At 38.9% G+C, this 13642-nt stretch overlaps 1 protein-coding gene across 3 annotated transcripts in view; it reads right to left on the reverse strand.

The window, feature by feature from the left end:
• The window catches only part of TENM1 (teneurin transmembrane protein 1), a 575853-nt gene that overhangs the window by 141575 nt on the left and 420636 nt on the right, over nt 1–13642 (reverse strand). For all 3 annotated transcript variants that reach the window (XM_055338409.1, XM_055338410.1, XM_055338408.1), the window contains exons 16-17: nt 6517–6636; nt 681–942 (exon numbers count right to left, since the gene is read on the reverse strand). In XM_055338409.1, coding sequence (XP_055194384.1) covers nt 681–942; nt 6517–6636 — 382 coding nt within the window. The remainder of the gene's footprint in view (nt 1–680; nt 943–6516; nt 6637–13642) is intronic.

Consider the following 13642-nt stretch of genomic DNA (forward strand, 5'->3'; position numbering starts at 1 on the left):
AATTCTACACTTACCTATCATTAAAATGTATAATGTGATGGGAAAATTATACTATAGGTGTTTGAATGGCTTAGTACTGAAATGAACATGTTGAAGTCTCAAAAAATTTTTTAGGGACTATAAAATACCAAGGTTCAAAAATACATCTTCCTCTGACTATAAAGCTTGAACACTCAAAAGCAAAGCTTTAAACAAAACCCATATGCTTGAAAATTGCCTTTACCAAACACAGCTAAACAAGAGGCGTTGTCATGACTTCTAAGAACAATGACAATGGATACAAACTAGACAATGGGAGAAAACTAGATTTCTTAAGGAGCTTTAATTTCAGAACCACAAACGTCCCACCTCATTGATTATGCTGTTATCACTATTGAGCTAGCTAGCAAGCTTTGTTCTTTAGAGCACAGTGTTCATTAGGTCAAGGTTTGGGGTTTAATTCTCATGACAGCTAGTTCATCTTGCTTTGTTCTATGGCTATAGATAGCACCCTATAGCCTTGGCCAATCACCTTGCAAACGTGTGCCAGAGAGATTACATTTGAAGGCTTCTCTTGATAAATGAAGGGCAGCCCATTATAGGGCTGGCAGAAGTACTAGGAAAGGGAATCCAGCCATTATACATCGTTGACCAGCCCCGCCATACTATGATTTTATACAGTCAAAGGCCAATGTACCCACCTGCAGCTCAGGAACAATAGTTCCCCTCTCCGGACAGGACCCTCCAAATGATGTGAGTGGTGAAGGAAGCACAATAGGGTTTGGGCTGATAAAGTTGGAGATGTCGCAGGATGGTGGGTCTGATACCACTCTTTGCATGGTTACTTTCTCTACCACAATGAACTGATTCCAAGGCAACCAGAGTGTTCTCTTCTCAGACAGGAAAGGTGATCGGTCAAAGATTAAGATGACAGAAATACCACCAATGGCTACAAGGTCAAAGCTGAGGAGGAAAAATATAAGGCAGTTTCACCAAATGAACAACCAAAATAATGTGCAAGTTAAAAAATCGGTGATTTTTGTACACTTTCCTTCCTCTGGGACTCAACTATATCCATTTGTATTTCTGTTTTATAAATTTCCTCTAGCTAAACGTATGGATGACTCCTTTTCACTATCTAGTAGACTTCTGAGAAAAAAAAAACTCTGCATCACCAGTTGATATGCACCCTGAATTTGTAAACCAATTTTAATATTACCTTAAACAAAATCACTGCATGTATTTCTGCAAAGCTGTATCTTACCATTTAACATTCAGCAGTGTCTTTACTATAATACATTATTCATCCTCAAAAAAAAAAAAAAAGATTCCTAAAATGTAACTGAAGAAAAGTAAAGAGCCAAAAGGTTAACTATCTTGTTCGGAGTCACAAACAGTGTCAGAAATCTGGTGGTGTCTTTGAGATGGCATTTGGAAAAGGTAGCAGCAGAGGAAGGTTGTTCAGTGAAATTTGAACAGTACCATGCCTGAACCCTCCACATTTGCCCATCCACTTCAGCTGCTGATTCTACTTGAAGTCTACATTTAGGATTTCTGGTTCCATCTAGGATGCCTCTTGGTTTCCTTTTGTAAGACAGCCTGTAATGGACCCTATCCATCTCTGCTGACAACACCTTCCATATCTCTGACAAAGCAAGACTACCTCTCCTATAAGCCAATTCTGTCCATCACTTGATGTGGTATCTGACATTACTCTTGCTTTGGAGCATAACACACTTAGATTTCAGTTCATTCTGCACTAGATGATTGTACCTTACTTCTCCTGTAAGCATAATGATGTCTTTGAGATAATGGACTTGAAAGCATTCAAAAAGCATAAAATACTATGTAAAAGTAAGATAATGATAAATTATTACTATTATATCATAAAAATGGATAAAGGACAATATGATGCTCCAGAATATTCAAAGCAACTAAAATCCACAGAAGAGAGATGTAAGCAATTCCCTGCATTAAAAGAAATATTTCTGTAAAACACTTTTTCAATGATAGAATGCCATGATAGGAAATCAGACTTAATTATGGATATCTCACCACTCCCTTCATATAACATTTATTATATTTACTATAGTATTGCCAATCATGTCTTGTTGCAGAAATCTTCCAGATAAAGATAAATGGACAGTAACAAAGGATGGCTAATACTGTATTTTTTATTGTTCCTTTTTTCAGTCAAGTAACTGTAATATTAAGGCAGTTTCCAAAAAGAGGATTCGAAGAACTACAATAGCTATAGAAAATAATCTAGGTTTGAACTAAAAAAGAAAGCCCAAGTGGCTTATGATTTAAGACAGAGAGGATGAATTCATGATAATACTGAAGCAGTTTAAGGCAAGTGTAGTGGGGAAAATCCTACACTCCTTGCCAAGAGACCTTTCCTCTAGTTCACAGTCTATGCTGATTTACCTCCATGTCCTTGGGCAAGTTTGCTTTGCCCAAACCTTGGCTCTTGCCTCCTTAAAATTGAAGTGCTTATTTATTTGAAAACAAAAACAAATGCACACACACACATACACACATAAACTATCCAAACAAAAACATATGTACCTGTGAATTATTCTCTACTTCTAGAAAGATTAAGCAGACAGGGCAGGTTTTGGCTTCATACACACCTGGGTTCGAAACCCAGCTCTGCCATGTTAACTTTGTGTCTCTGGGCTAGTTATTTAACCCCCATGAATTTCTGTTTCCTTGTTAGTAAAATGGAGCTAATATGATCTATCACTCACCTAATACTACTAATTAGTAAATAAGAAAGACTTAAGGGTCAAGGACTCAGCAAATGTTAACTCTCTTCTCGAATCAGATCCATTGCCTTATTATATTTACAGGTGTATCTTCTTGTAGTTCAAAAGAGCTGTAGGCTCGCTTTGATTATCCCCATAAGCAGATATTGATTTTTAAGTTCTTCTGGGAACTTCTCCTAGGTATCCTGTGATAGTTTAGTTTTATATGTCAATTTGGTGGGGTTATAGTACCCAGTTATTTGGACATGAATCTAGATGTTGCTGTGGAGGCATTTTGTAGATGCGGTTAATATCTACAATTAGTTGACCTTAAGTGAAGGAGGTTACCCTTGATAATGTGGGAGGGCCCGAACCAATTAGTTGAAAGACTGTAAACTGAAGTTTCTTTGAGGAAGAAGGAATTCTGTTTCAAGACTACAGAGGTAGCATCAACTCCTTCCCTAAGAGATTCTAGTTTACCAGCCACTATAGGTTTGAACCTAATAGTTCCCACAATCACATAAGCCAATTCCTTGAAATCTCTCGTTCTCTCTCTCTCTCATATATACTATGTACACACACACACACACACACACACACACACACACACACAGATCTTCTCTTTCTCTGGAGAACCTTGACTGATTTTTCCTCTTCCCACCTACTGATATATAGTCAGACTGACTCAATTGCCATAGAGGTGGAAGGTGTATCTGTGGCCAAAATTCCATCTACATATTCCAGTGCCAGGCTGCATGTTCCCTGAATAATTAATTCTTTGGGATTTCCCCCACCACAAATGATTTTCATTGGCATGGGTCATTAAGAACAGGTTATCAAGTCATTTGATAGTATAAAAGACCCAAGGGAGAGGACATATTTGTTTGAAGACCTACCTGTCAATCTATAATAAGTCAGAGCAGTCCTACCCATAGATGGACGACTATTAAGGCCAATGCAAAATGCTTATTTCTGCCTTATGGTATCCATAAATCCACAAACTCTGGACTTGAACAGGGAGGGAACTCCCTGTTCATTTTCCAAAGTCTTCCAAAGTTCTTGAGACCTTTAATGCTTCTCAAGAATCTTCTAAGGTCAGCGCTTCACCTATTGTTCTTATCACTGGCTAAACTATAACATAAAAAGTTCTCTTTCAAAGCTTTCCTGCGCACTTGTTATATAATCTAAGTTGAAGGTGGGTAATTATAGAAGATAAGAGCCAGATTACTTGGGTTCAAATTTTGGGCTCGGCCCTTATTAGCTGTGTTAATTTGGATACGTTTTTTCACCTGCCAGAGGGGGAGGATGATAATAATGCTTCCTATCTTATAAACTTGTCGTGAGGATGACACAGATCAACACTTATGAAAATGCCTGGCGTACAGTAGATACTCATACATATTCATTTTCCTTTAGAATTGCCTATTTTCTTCTATTCTGATACTTCGGCCTCTCCCAATCTGCATGTCTAATCTCTTCTTACTTTTAGAGGTCTCCTTCTTCCATTCCCATCATTCCTTTCGCCTTTTATACATCACTTTGGTCCTGTGACCTAGACTTTTCCTGGTTCTCTAGGGGAAGTTGTCAATTAACTTGTGCAAATGGATGATAATGGGAGCAATTAGTTCTACATCCCACATAACATATTTGCATTTAACAGGAACTTTTAGAGTCAACAGCTTAACCCAAAGCAGTGATTCCATTGGTGGGAACTACAGGCAAGGTGGCAGACAGGTTGGACTGAGACTTGGAGACAGAGGGCCCCTTACAGCATCTTACTGTAAGACAGACACACTCTGTCTACTGGGTATTTAAATGCTAATCTCAGCCTTTCTGTAATCCTTTTGCTCTCAGATATAGTTTCCTTATGATACTCTGCTTTCGAAATGTACTCAGTCTGAGAGAGCAACAAGCAGAAACATATAAATGGAAACTCCCATCACACTGTCACTTTATGTCCAGGAGATGACAGTGGGACAGTCTGCTTGGCATTTGGGGCACAGATTTTGAACGCTTACACCCTTTGTGGAGCCTGAGGGGAGAGTTATTGCCAGAGGGGACTCTGGCTGTATCTGTCATCTACATAAACGTAGTTCTTACAGAGAGCTCAGCAGATGAGGGTCCTGGCATTTTACTTAAAACAAAAAACACAAAAATGACGACAAAAATTGTTCTTTTTTTAATGTTTTCGGTAAACTGGAAACAAAAATTTTTTAGATTTTTTTAGATATTTCTTTTAAGCTCTTTTGTAAATATCAAATAATTCACTCAAACCTTTCTAACATATGCTAAAAAAAAAACTAAAGGCCCATGAGTTCTCCAAGTGAAGTCAAATGTCTATGAGGGCATATTCTATTTAAAGAAACAATCCATTTCTCAATTTCTGGCACATAGTTAAACATGCTGGCAAAGGGAGAGACCACTTCTGTGTACCAGTTACTGGTGAGGGAACTACTAAAATTTCATCATTCAATCAAGCTGGGAGAAAGGTGCATTTGAATTAGTGGAGACCTCCAACTATGGACTATTTGAAATGAAATGTACTTTTTATTGCATATATACACATATATACAATGGATGTGTGTGTGTATGTGTATTCAGACTACCTGTACCCAGAGTAGTTTTTGCTGAGCTTATTCTAATAAATAGGTGGCTAGTTAATAATTTGCAATATAATTTACATACAAATCATTTATATGATTTACTAAAGTCTTAAAAACTGTTTTTCTTACTTATGTTAAAACTTTTCCTTTTAGCTTCTTTAATTTTTGTAAGCATTTTCTTGATAGGCAGTTGAAAAAAAAATTCAGCATAGCCCAGGTTGAACAATTAACAATTCTGAAGTGGTTAGGACTAATAAGGTTTGATTGTAGGTTCTTGAAATAAGACAGTCTCACACTGTGATAAAGCTCCAAGCCAACATCTCTTTATGTGACTACTGAAGCAGCTTATTGTGAGTAGTTCATTTTAACGGTAGACATCTGGAGACTAGGGCACCTTAAGGCCATTATTACAGTGTTCCTGAGGGTCATAAATGGGTACCTTTAACCTGGACACATGGGCCTATTGACTCAAATATTTTGAACAAATGTCTATCTAAATGGTAGACAAAATGTCTACCTAAATGATAAACAAAAATGTTTTCATGAGCAAATCCTTTTCTGGGGTGGAAAGATTTTACTTAGTGGTCTTGCTTCCTGGGTCTCAGAGAGCCTGAGAAGCCCTTAGAGAGTAGCCTGGTGGTTGGTATTGAGGTTAAATCGCTACAGTTATTAAAGACACTTAAGGGAATTGGTTAGGCTGGCCATGCTTGTCAATCAGTTGCAGCCATTACAAAAATAAGCAGTCTAGGGTGCACACATTAAAAAATAAATATCTTTTTTTTGAGGTTGAATTTTGTACTTTTGGGAGAAATCTTTTGGACATCTTCATTTCTGAAATATTTTAAGGCTGCCATGGGAGAACAGCCTAAGTGTTCCTGGCTCCCTCTTTATTACCTGCATCATCTCACTGAGTTTTGAGCTGGATTGATAAATGGAATTGGATGTAGGCTAGGAAACTTCCCAGGTGGCCAGGGTTTCCAGAAGACTTGAGTAATAGTGCATGGTTAGAAGAGAAATTTGGTTTGATTTGTTGGGGAATAGAGGAAATAAACATCACCAATGACTTTCTGAAATACAAGCTAGAAGGAAGATGGACATACAAACACTGTATCATCTAAGCCCTGGTTTGGCTCATAGTTAGAAGTCACTATTTAGCCCCCCAATGATTAGAAGCAATACTGACATACCTTCCATCTTGCCGGCTGATGGTAAACCCATAATCACTGTGATGCAAGAAACTAACATTCACCCCTACTAGGGGAGTTCCATCTACAGCCACCACTTGGCCTCGAATCACACAAGCACGCCTGCAACACAAGATCAAAGGCAAATATAAAAGCATGTTGAAACTAGATTCTAGAAGCCAAGATGGAGAAACTTTGGAAAAAACAGTCAAGTGTAACAAAAAACAATAATTTCACCAACCAGTAGTAACTACTAACAACATTTCGAGGATGGCATGTGTATCTTTTTTACCCATGAAAACTGGGATTATACTCAGTATAGATCTGTGTCCTGATATTTTTATGTTAACAGTGTATTATTAACATTGTCCAATGTAATCAGAAATTCCTTCTGCTTTGTTATTATACAATATAGCCTTAAAACAGCATTTCTTAACTGGTTTAATCCATTCGTTTTTTTTAGGACATATAATAGTTTCTTAACTTTTCCTGCATTGAGTATCTTATACTTTCTTGGGAGATAGTCCTAGTTGTGGAAGAATAATTTTCTTTTATTAAAATTCATCACATTAATTAATACATAAATACATTGTACATCTGACTAAAGTCTCTGCTCAAGACCTCCCTCCCAGTTCTTGGTCTTCTCCTCAGAGGTAATCAGTAATGTCATTTTGTTGTGTGCATTCTCTATGCATTTACATACATAGGCGTGAATATTTTTAAGGCTCTTGATTCATATGGCCAAATTGCCTTTTTCTGGAAAATCAATATTATAAGAAAGCAAATTTATTTGGACAAATTTTAAGAGTGAGTCTGCAAAAAAGTCATGGTCCTTAGCTATAGTATTCTGTTTCTCTTGCCTAATTGAAATAAAATATTTCAGGTGATTTTTTCCTTTAAACAAAAGAGTTTCACCCTTGCCCCAAAAATGAGATTCTATTATACTAGCTCTCAAATAGGGCTGTCTCCCAGACATAGTCCACTAAAATGTGCATACTTTCAGCTCTAGCCTGACCAAGTTATAACAAATTTCAGGAGCTTGACAGTTAAGAAAGGGAGACAGAACATAAAGACTCCTAGTTGGGAAATTCCTAACTAGGGGTGGTGGAGGGGGAGGAGGGCGGGGGGTGGGGGTGAATGGGTGATGGGCACTGAGGGGGACACTTGACGGGATGAGCACTGGGTGTTATTCTGTATGTTGGTAAATTGAACACCAATAAAAATTAATTTATTAAAAAAAAAAGAAGAGGACCCAGGAGAAAATTCCAAGCAAAATTTTTTTTCACTGATCTGCCATTATTGGGAGCAGCAGGGGTTGGGGGGCAGATTTTTCACCACTTGTGGAGGGGGGGAGTCCAAACCTAGTTTTGGCAGCCCTGAGCTCTAGCATGTGCATTTTGTAGCTGGAGCTGGAGGTGTTGAGGAAGGCTGAGCAAGATCAGTGATTTTTTTCCTGGGGAGTTAATGTCATTTTTTTTCACCAAGTGGGATTCAGTAGATCCAGGGGATCTCAATCTTGGATTAAAGAGGGCCATGTTATTTGGGCAAACATGACTTTCCAAAGTAACCATGATAATTCCTCCCTGGCATTATATCTTCCTCAAACAGAATTAGCAAGTTGAGGCAATATATCTGAAGGCTCACGGCCACAAAAATCTTTTGAGAGAAAAAAAAATCTCTGAAAAATCAAAAGACAGTTACCAGCCAAAGTTTGTTTTATACATCATAGCCAATAGACTCCACACTCCATGGATTTATCTTGCATTCCCTAAGGTCTTCCCCGAAAACACACTACAAGCCATTAAGTACTAACCAAAAGTAAGCTGGTGTAACTGTTGCTATTGCTGTATTGAAGTCTCAGACCAACATTCCTAATTTTGACATAGATCAGTGGCTTTCTTTTTTCCAATGAACGGTACATTTTTATGAGTTCTATAAATCATGACTCTGAATGGTATGCAAATGGCATAGTGGCACTTGCTTTGTCTTGTCTGATTCTCCAAGTTTCTTTTGGGGAGATTTCGAAAGTTTGAGATTCTGAAATCGCATTTAATAGAGGAGACGTTTATTTAAAGTCATTGAGTTCTGGATTTTGAACTAACCCTGACAGATGTGGTTCCAGGTTCTAAGTCCAATGTGACAAGAAATGAAAATGAAAGGATGTCTCTAGTTTTATACAGCAACCTTTTGACGGTCTTCATAAAACAGAGTTTGACAAGCAGGGTACAGATGAAGTAGAAGCAAGCTGAGAAAATCTGCAAACTATGTAGGGATTGGAGCTAGAAGGGCTGAGAAGAGGCACTGGAAAATCCCTTGAACATGGCTTCCCAAGCACTAAGTGCTGACGGCTTTTTTGGGGGTGGGGGTAACTCCAAACTTGCTAAGGCTCTACCAGTTAACAAGGTGGCCTTTGCAACAATAAAGCCTACCTAGGTGGTCGCTGATTCCCTTTTGGCAAGACAATTCTACACTTACTCATTTCACTTGTTCATATTACTCTAGACATTGTGTCTTCCCACAGCTATACTAGGCTCAATTATTTTTGTTTTTATTTTGTCAAGCCTAGTTGGAATTATTTGCTCATATTTTATGACAGACACAGACCTGTCTCTTCTCTTTGCTGCTCTTTTATTTTCTATACAGTTTATATTTATGAAGGATCCAGGCTGGTGAGTGAAAGTCTCATAAAAGTTATCATTATTCTGTGCATTTCCCTTGTATTCCTCTCTTCCTTCATTCTGTATCTCATTCTGAGTAGACTTGTCTTTTGACTCTTCTGCTCTTTAGTATTCCTCATATTTTATGAAGCACACAGATTTTGTGTGATAACGACTCATCTAAGTCATCATTATTTAAGACATTGTCTACCTGTTCTCATTCATTTCACTCTGCATCATTCATAAATAATGTGCAGACTTGTCTTTCAACTACTTTATTTTTTTATTTCTCATATTTTATGATGCACACCAACTTATAGCATATGATAAAGCCCCATAAAACTCATTATTCTACGTTTATCAGCATTGAGGTCTCTTTGTAATGTATTAGACTTTAAATGTTCTAAGAGTCCCTGTATCTTGCTGCATTTGCTCCCATTATTTACACACTCCATGTCATCTATTTTTCACAAGAATAACTCTTAGCTCCTTTTATTCCTGGATTACTAGTACTTACTGTAATCTTTGACCAACATCAGTCATCCTGTGTCAGTGGAAGCTGTCTAAATTTCAGGACAGTATTAAAGTATTCTTTCTTAATTTGCAGTAATCTTGATTGGCACTGCATGCAGAAACCTAGAGAAAACATGTTCCCAGGCAAATTTTCCATTTCAAAAAGAAAGCTCTTGAATCTACTTGCTTCCCCAGGCTACTCCTGCTCCAGATGGCCCTTAGGGAGCCTACATATATACTCTTGCAAGTATGGTGTACTCTTTGCTTTGCTTAGCTCAACTGCTATTTTGTGCAATCTGGGGTTCTGAATTCAATTATTCATAATTGTGGATGGTAACCTTGTATTTACTTAATTATTTCCTGAGTCACACAGTCACTGAAATGTAGTGTCTCTTCACTTCACATTGTCTATTTGGATTGTGCTTCTCTTATCCAAGGCAGCCTGTATAATTAATCTTTTTTTCAATTTTGGGTGCTTGTTGAAGTAATGAGCTGGATATGGCAGCGAGTCTGTCTTTGGTAGTACCACCACGATCCTACTTTCTGTGCTATTCATCATTCCCACTGTGGTATCTCCCTGTTTCCTTGCCCAGAGAGTCTTCGGCATCTTCAAATCACCACCTAAAAAAGTATTCATACCTGGCCTGTTCTTGGCCCGTCTTGGGGAAACATCTGGAATTCTTAAATTATTGCCCCATCAAACTATCCTCAACGTGAGTCCTAATCTTTCAAGCACCTGTCTTTTTCTGAAACTTTTCCCCACTAAGTATACAGAAGTCCTCTGAGTCTTTTGAACCATCTGGACTGTCATAAAGCTGGCCCTGTGCATGTGTACAGCAGGTATGTGCCTAGTGTGACTGTCTTTGGTGTTGGTTTTGTGTGTGTGTTTTCGTGTACTCTCAATGGCAGGGACTGCACACTTTCCTTGGGGCTCACTATCCTTTGATTCACAGACATGGTTGGGATGCTTTCCTTTCTTGAATCTTTAAAAACCAGAGCTTCTCCGTGCTGTTCTGGGTTAGAGTGAGATAAGTTGAACTCAGATGGACATGACGAATGCGACTTTAGAAACACGTATGGGGATAGATCACCCCTCACAAGTGTCTCTCTTCCCGTTCTTTGGAGAATACAGGCTGCTGCCAAGCTGTCTACTTGCTGTCACTATGCTAAAGCAGCAACCCCCAAGGAATTGCTTCTTCCTTTAACAAATGCTGAATCCTGTAGGTGTTTGGAGCTTGGTCTGAAGAGCAGGGCATCCTGGGAAATGCAAGTCAGAATACACTTTACTCAGAGCCTTATTTAACTAACGAGCTGCTTGTTAGACCATTCTGATGCAAAATGGTCTAATTCATTCTGTATTTTCTATTTCCATGGCATAGTCAAATTATCCCTAGCCTCCAATAAACTCTTGGTTCCTTTCTCCTCTTTTCTTATTTGTTGTCTTTTGTCTTCAGTGTCAAATTTCCAATATTCATTCAACACCTCAGGCAAAAACATTAACCTCAAGCACAAGATTTGGTTTGAAAAACAACACTGAAAACTAAATTGCTGAAAGAAGATATAATTTACTGCATTGTGTTTCTGATTAAAATCTTTCGCAAGGAAAATGAGGCTCAGAGTAGGGAAGTTATAACCATTTGCTTTTGTTGCTAACATGAGCATAAGCAACCTTTGAAGAGTAACATTCAAAATCAAGGTCCTGGCCAGCAGGGGATCTAGCAGCAGTTGGGCAGGTTAGGTTGTTTTCTCCATAGGAACAGATGAAATCCTTTCCAGAGCTGACAGCTCTGGTCAAGAGACAGCACTGAGAGAGGGACTGGGCTGACAGAGGCCACGTGAATGCTCCGCTCACTGGAGCTGGAATTCTGCTCTGTAAATTCCTCTAGGAGTCGTTATTTGGTTCACGTCTCCAAGGGATGGAAACCTGCTGCCTGTGAGGCGTGGTGCAATGGTTCTCCCGACATCTCCGCAGGCTCATTATACCGTCAAGTTTCACAGCTTGTAGATTGCGTCACTTGGACTAAAGCATCTTATCGGCTGCCATCATGCAATGAATAAAGGATCTTCTCTTTAGAGTGTTATCTGTGCTATTGGTCCTCAGTCCTTCCTGGTAATATTTCTTGCATACAGATCAGTGGTTCTCAGACTTGATCACACACCAGAATCACCTGGAGGGCTTGGCAAAACAGTCCGCTGGGCCCCAACTCCAGAGTTTCTGATTCACAGGTCTGGAATGGGGCCTGAGAATGAGCATTCCCAGCAAGTTCCTGAGTGATGCTGATGCTGCCAGTCTAAAGGCTGAACTTTGAGAACCACCGACTGTTTTTTGAAAGCAAGACCAGAACACAGTCAGCCAATTAAGATGTATGAACCCCTCAAGAGGGAGGCACAGGCAAGTCACTCACTGGTTCGCAATCGGACCGTTAGGAAGTTAATCTGTGAGGTCTGAATTTGTAACTCCTCCCTACAGACCTCTGGAAGAGAGTCTGCCACATTGTGGTTTGGGGAATCACGTTGAAACCATCATGCCAAAGCGGAGGCTGGACTATAAGATGAACCGTAGGGTCCCTTCAAATCCAGTGATTGTGCGATGAAAAAATGTTTTAACCTGATTTATCGGTCTCAAATAAGTGTCAAGTTTGTCTCCATCCTCATTAGTCTCCTTAGCGCTCAGATACAGGTTACTGCACTTGATGTAGGCCGTCTTGGATGAGAGTTATATATGTGTTGTCTTTACCGTTAGATAGTCTACACCAGGGCAAAGACTGACTTTCCGCTTTGCAGCCTTCCCAGTGCCTGGGGTACACAGCCCATGCTCGAGAAAGCTTTACAGAATTTCAGTTCAAATATTTGTTTATATGGAGATGTAAGATACTTACAACCCACCCTCATGGCACTGCTGCAAAGGTTTCAGAGACTACTTTGAGGTTCCCGCACGACAGATGCCTTACAGTTCACTTATGAGAGGCCAGCATTCTGGAATGTGCATTATGGCTTTCTCATCATGAGAGTGTTGTTTGATAATTGACAACTTCAGGGAATTAAATAGTACCCCTGTGACTGGGAAGAATGAATGAATAGTCCTCCTCAAATGCTTAATTTATGAACACTAACCCCATTATTCCTTTATATATTACCATATAATTACGATGTGGTATTTCATAATTTAAACACATTTGAGGGTTCTAATATTCAGATATTTGGGGGGGTTTCCACACAACACATGCTGGGTTTTTGATATATGTTATCTAAGCTGGTACAGCACCATGAAAACATTTAATGTTATAGCATAAGCCCGTTTTCATGTTCTGAAAATGTGAATGCAGTGAATGTTCATATGCAAACCCAATAAAATCTCATTAGTTTTTACTTAAATAGAGCAGGCTGATTTAATCCTACTCAGTTGGTCACTAGCCCAAATAAATAATACCTACTAAATGGGCAACATTAAAAGCAGCTGGAAGCATTACCCATCAACATTCTAGGACTCTGGGAAAGGTGGTGCTATTGAAAATGCAGATAGCTTTTTAAGCAGAATTATTTTCCTCATGGCTAGTGATGTTTCAAGTAAAACAAAATGGGGGCACTCACCCTGAGGACGGTGGCTATTTTCCCATCTGCCCTGGTAATTGCTTGTCAAAAGCAGGCTTGCTTTGGATGCCTGAGATCCCCAAAGTAATGGGAAAAAGATCAAGTGTTTTGAAGCAATAAGAAAACTGACGACACAATCACATTTTCAGGACCGCGTAAGTGCCAGTTTGCTTCATTTAGACACATGATTATTTTTGTCCGGAATTTGAATCCTGAAATATTTGTCCTGTAAGCCCTTGCAACTCTTGAATAGTCTCAAGTTTGTTTTTATTTGGTTTGATTTTTTTTTTTTTGCCTGGTTTACACTTTACTCAAATGGTTTCTTTGTCATCAGCCCATTTTATTAACCTCATTAACCTTTCCTGTCA

The sequence above is a fragment of the Nyctereutes procyonoides genome, unplaced genomic scaffold (genome assembly GCF_905146905.1).
Source record: "Nyctereutes procyonoides isolate TBG_1078 unplaced genomic scaffold, NYPRO_anot_genome, whole genome shotgun sequence".
Classification (NCBI taxonomy): domain Eukaryota; kingdom Metazoa; phylum Chordata; class Mammalia; order Carnivora; family Canidae; genus Nyctereutes; species Nyctereutes procyonoides.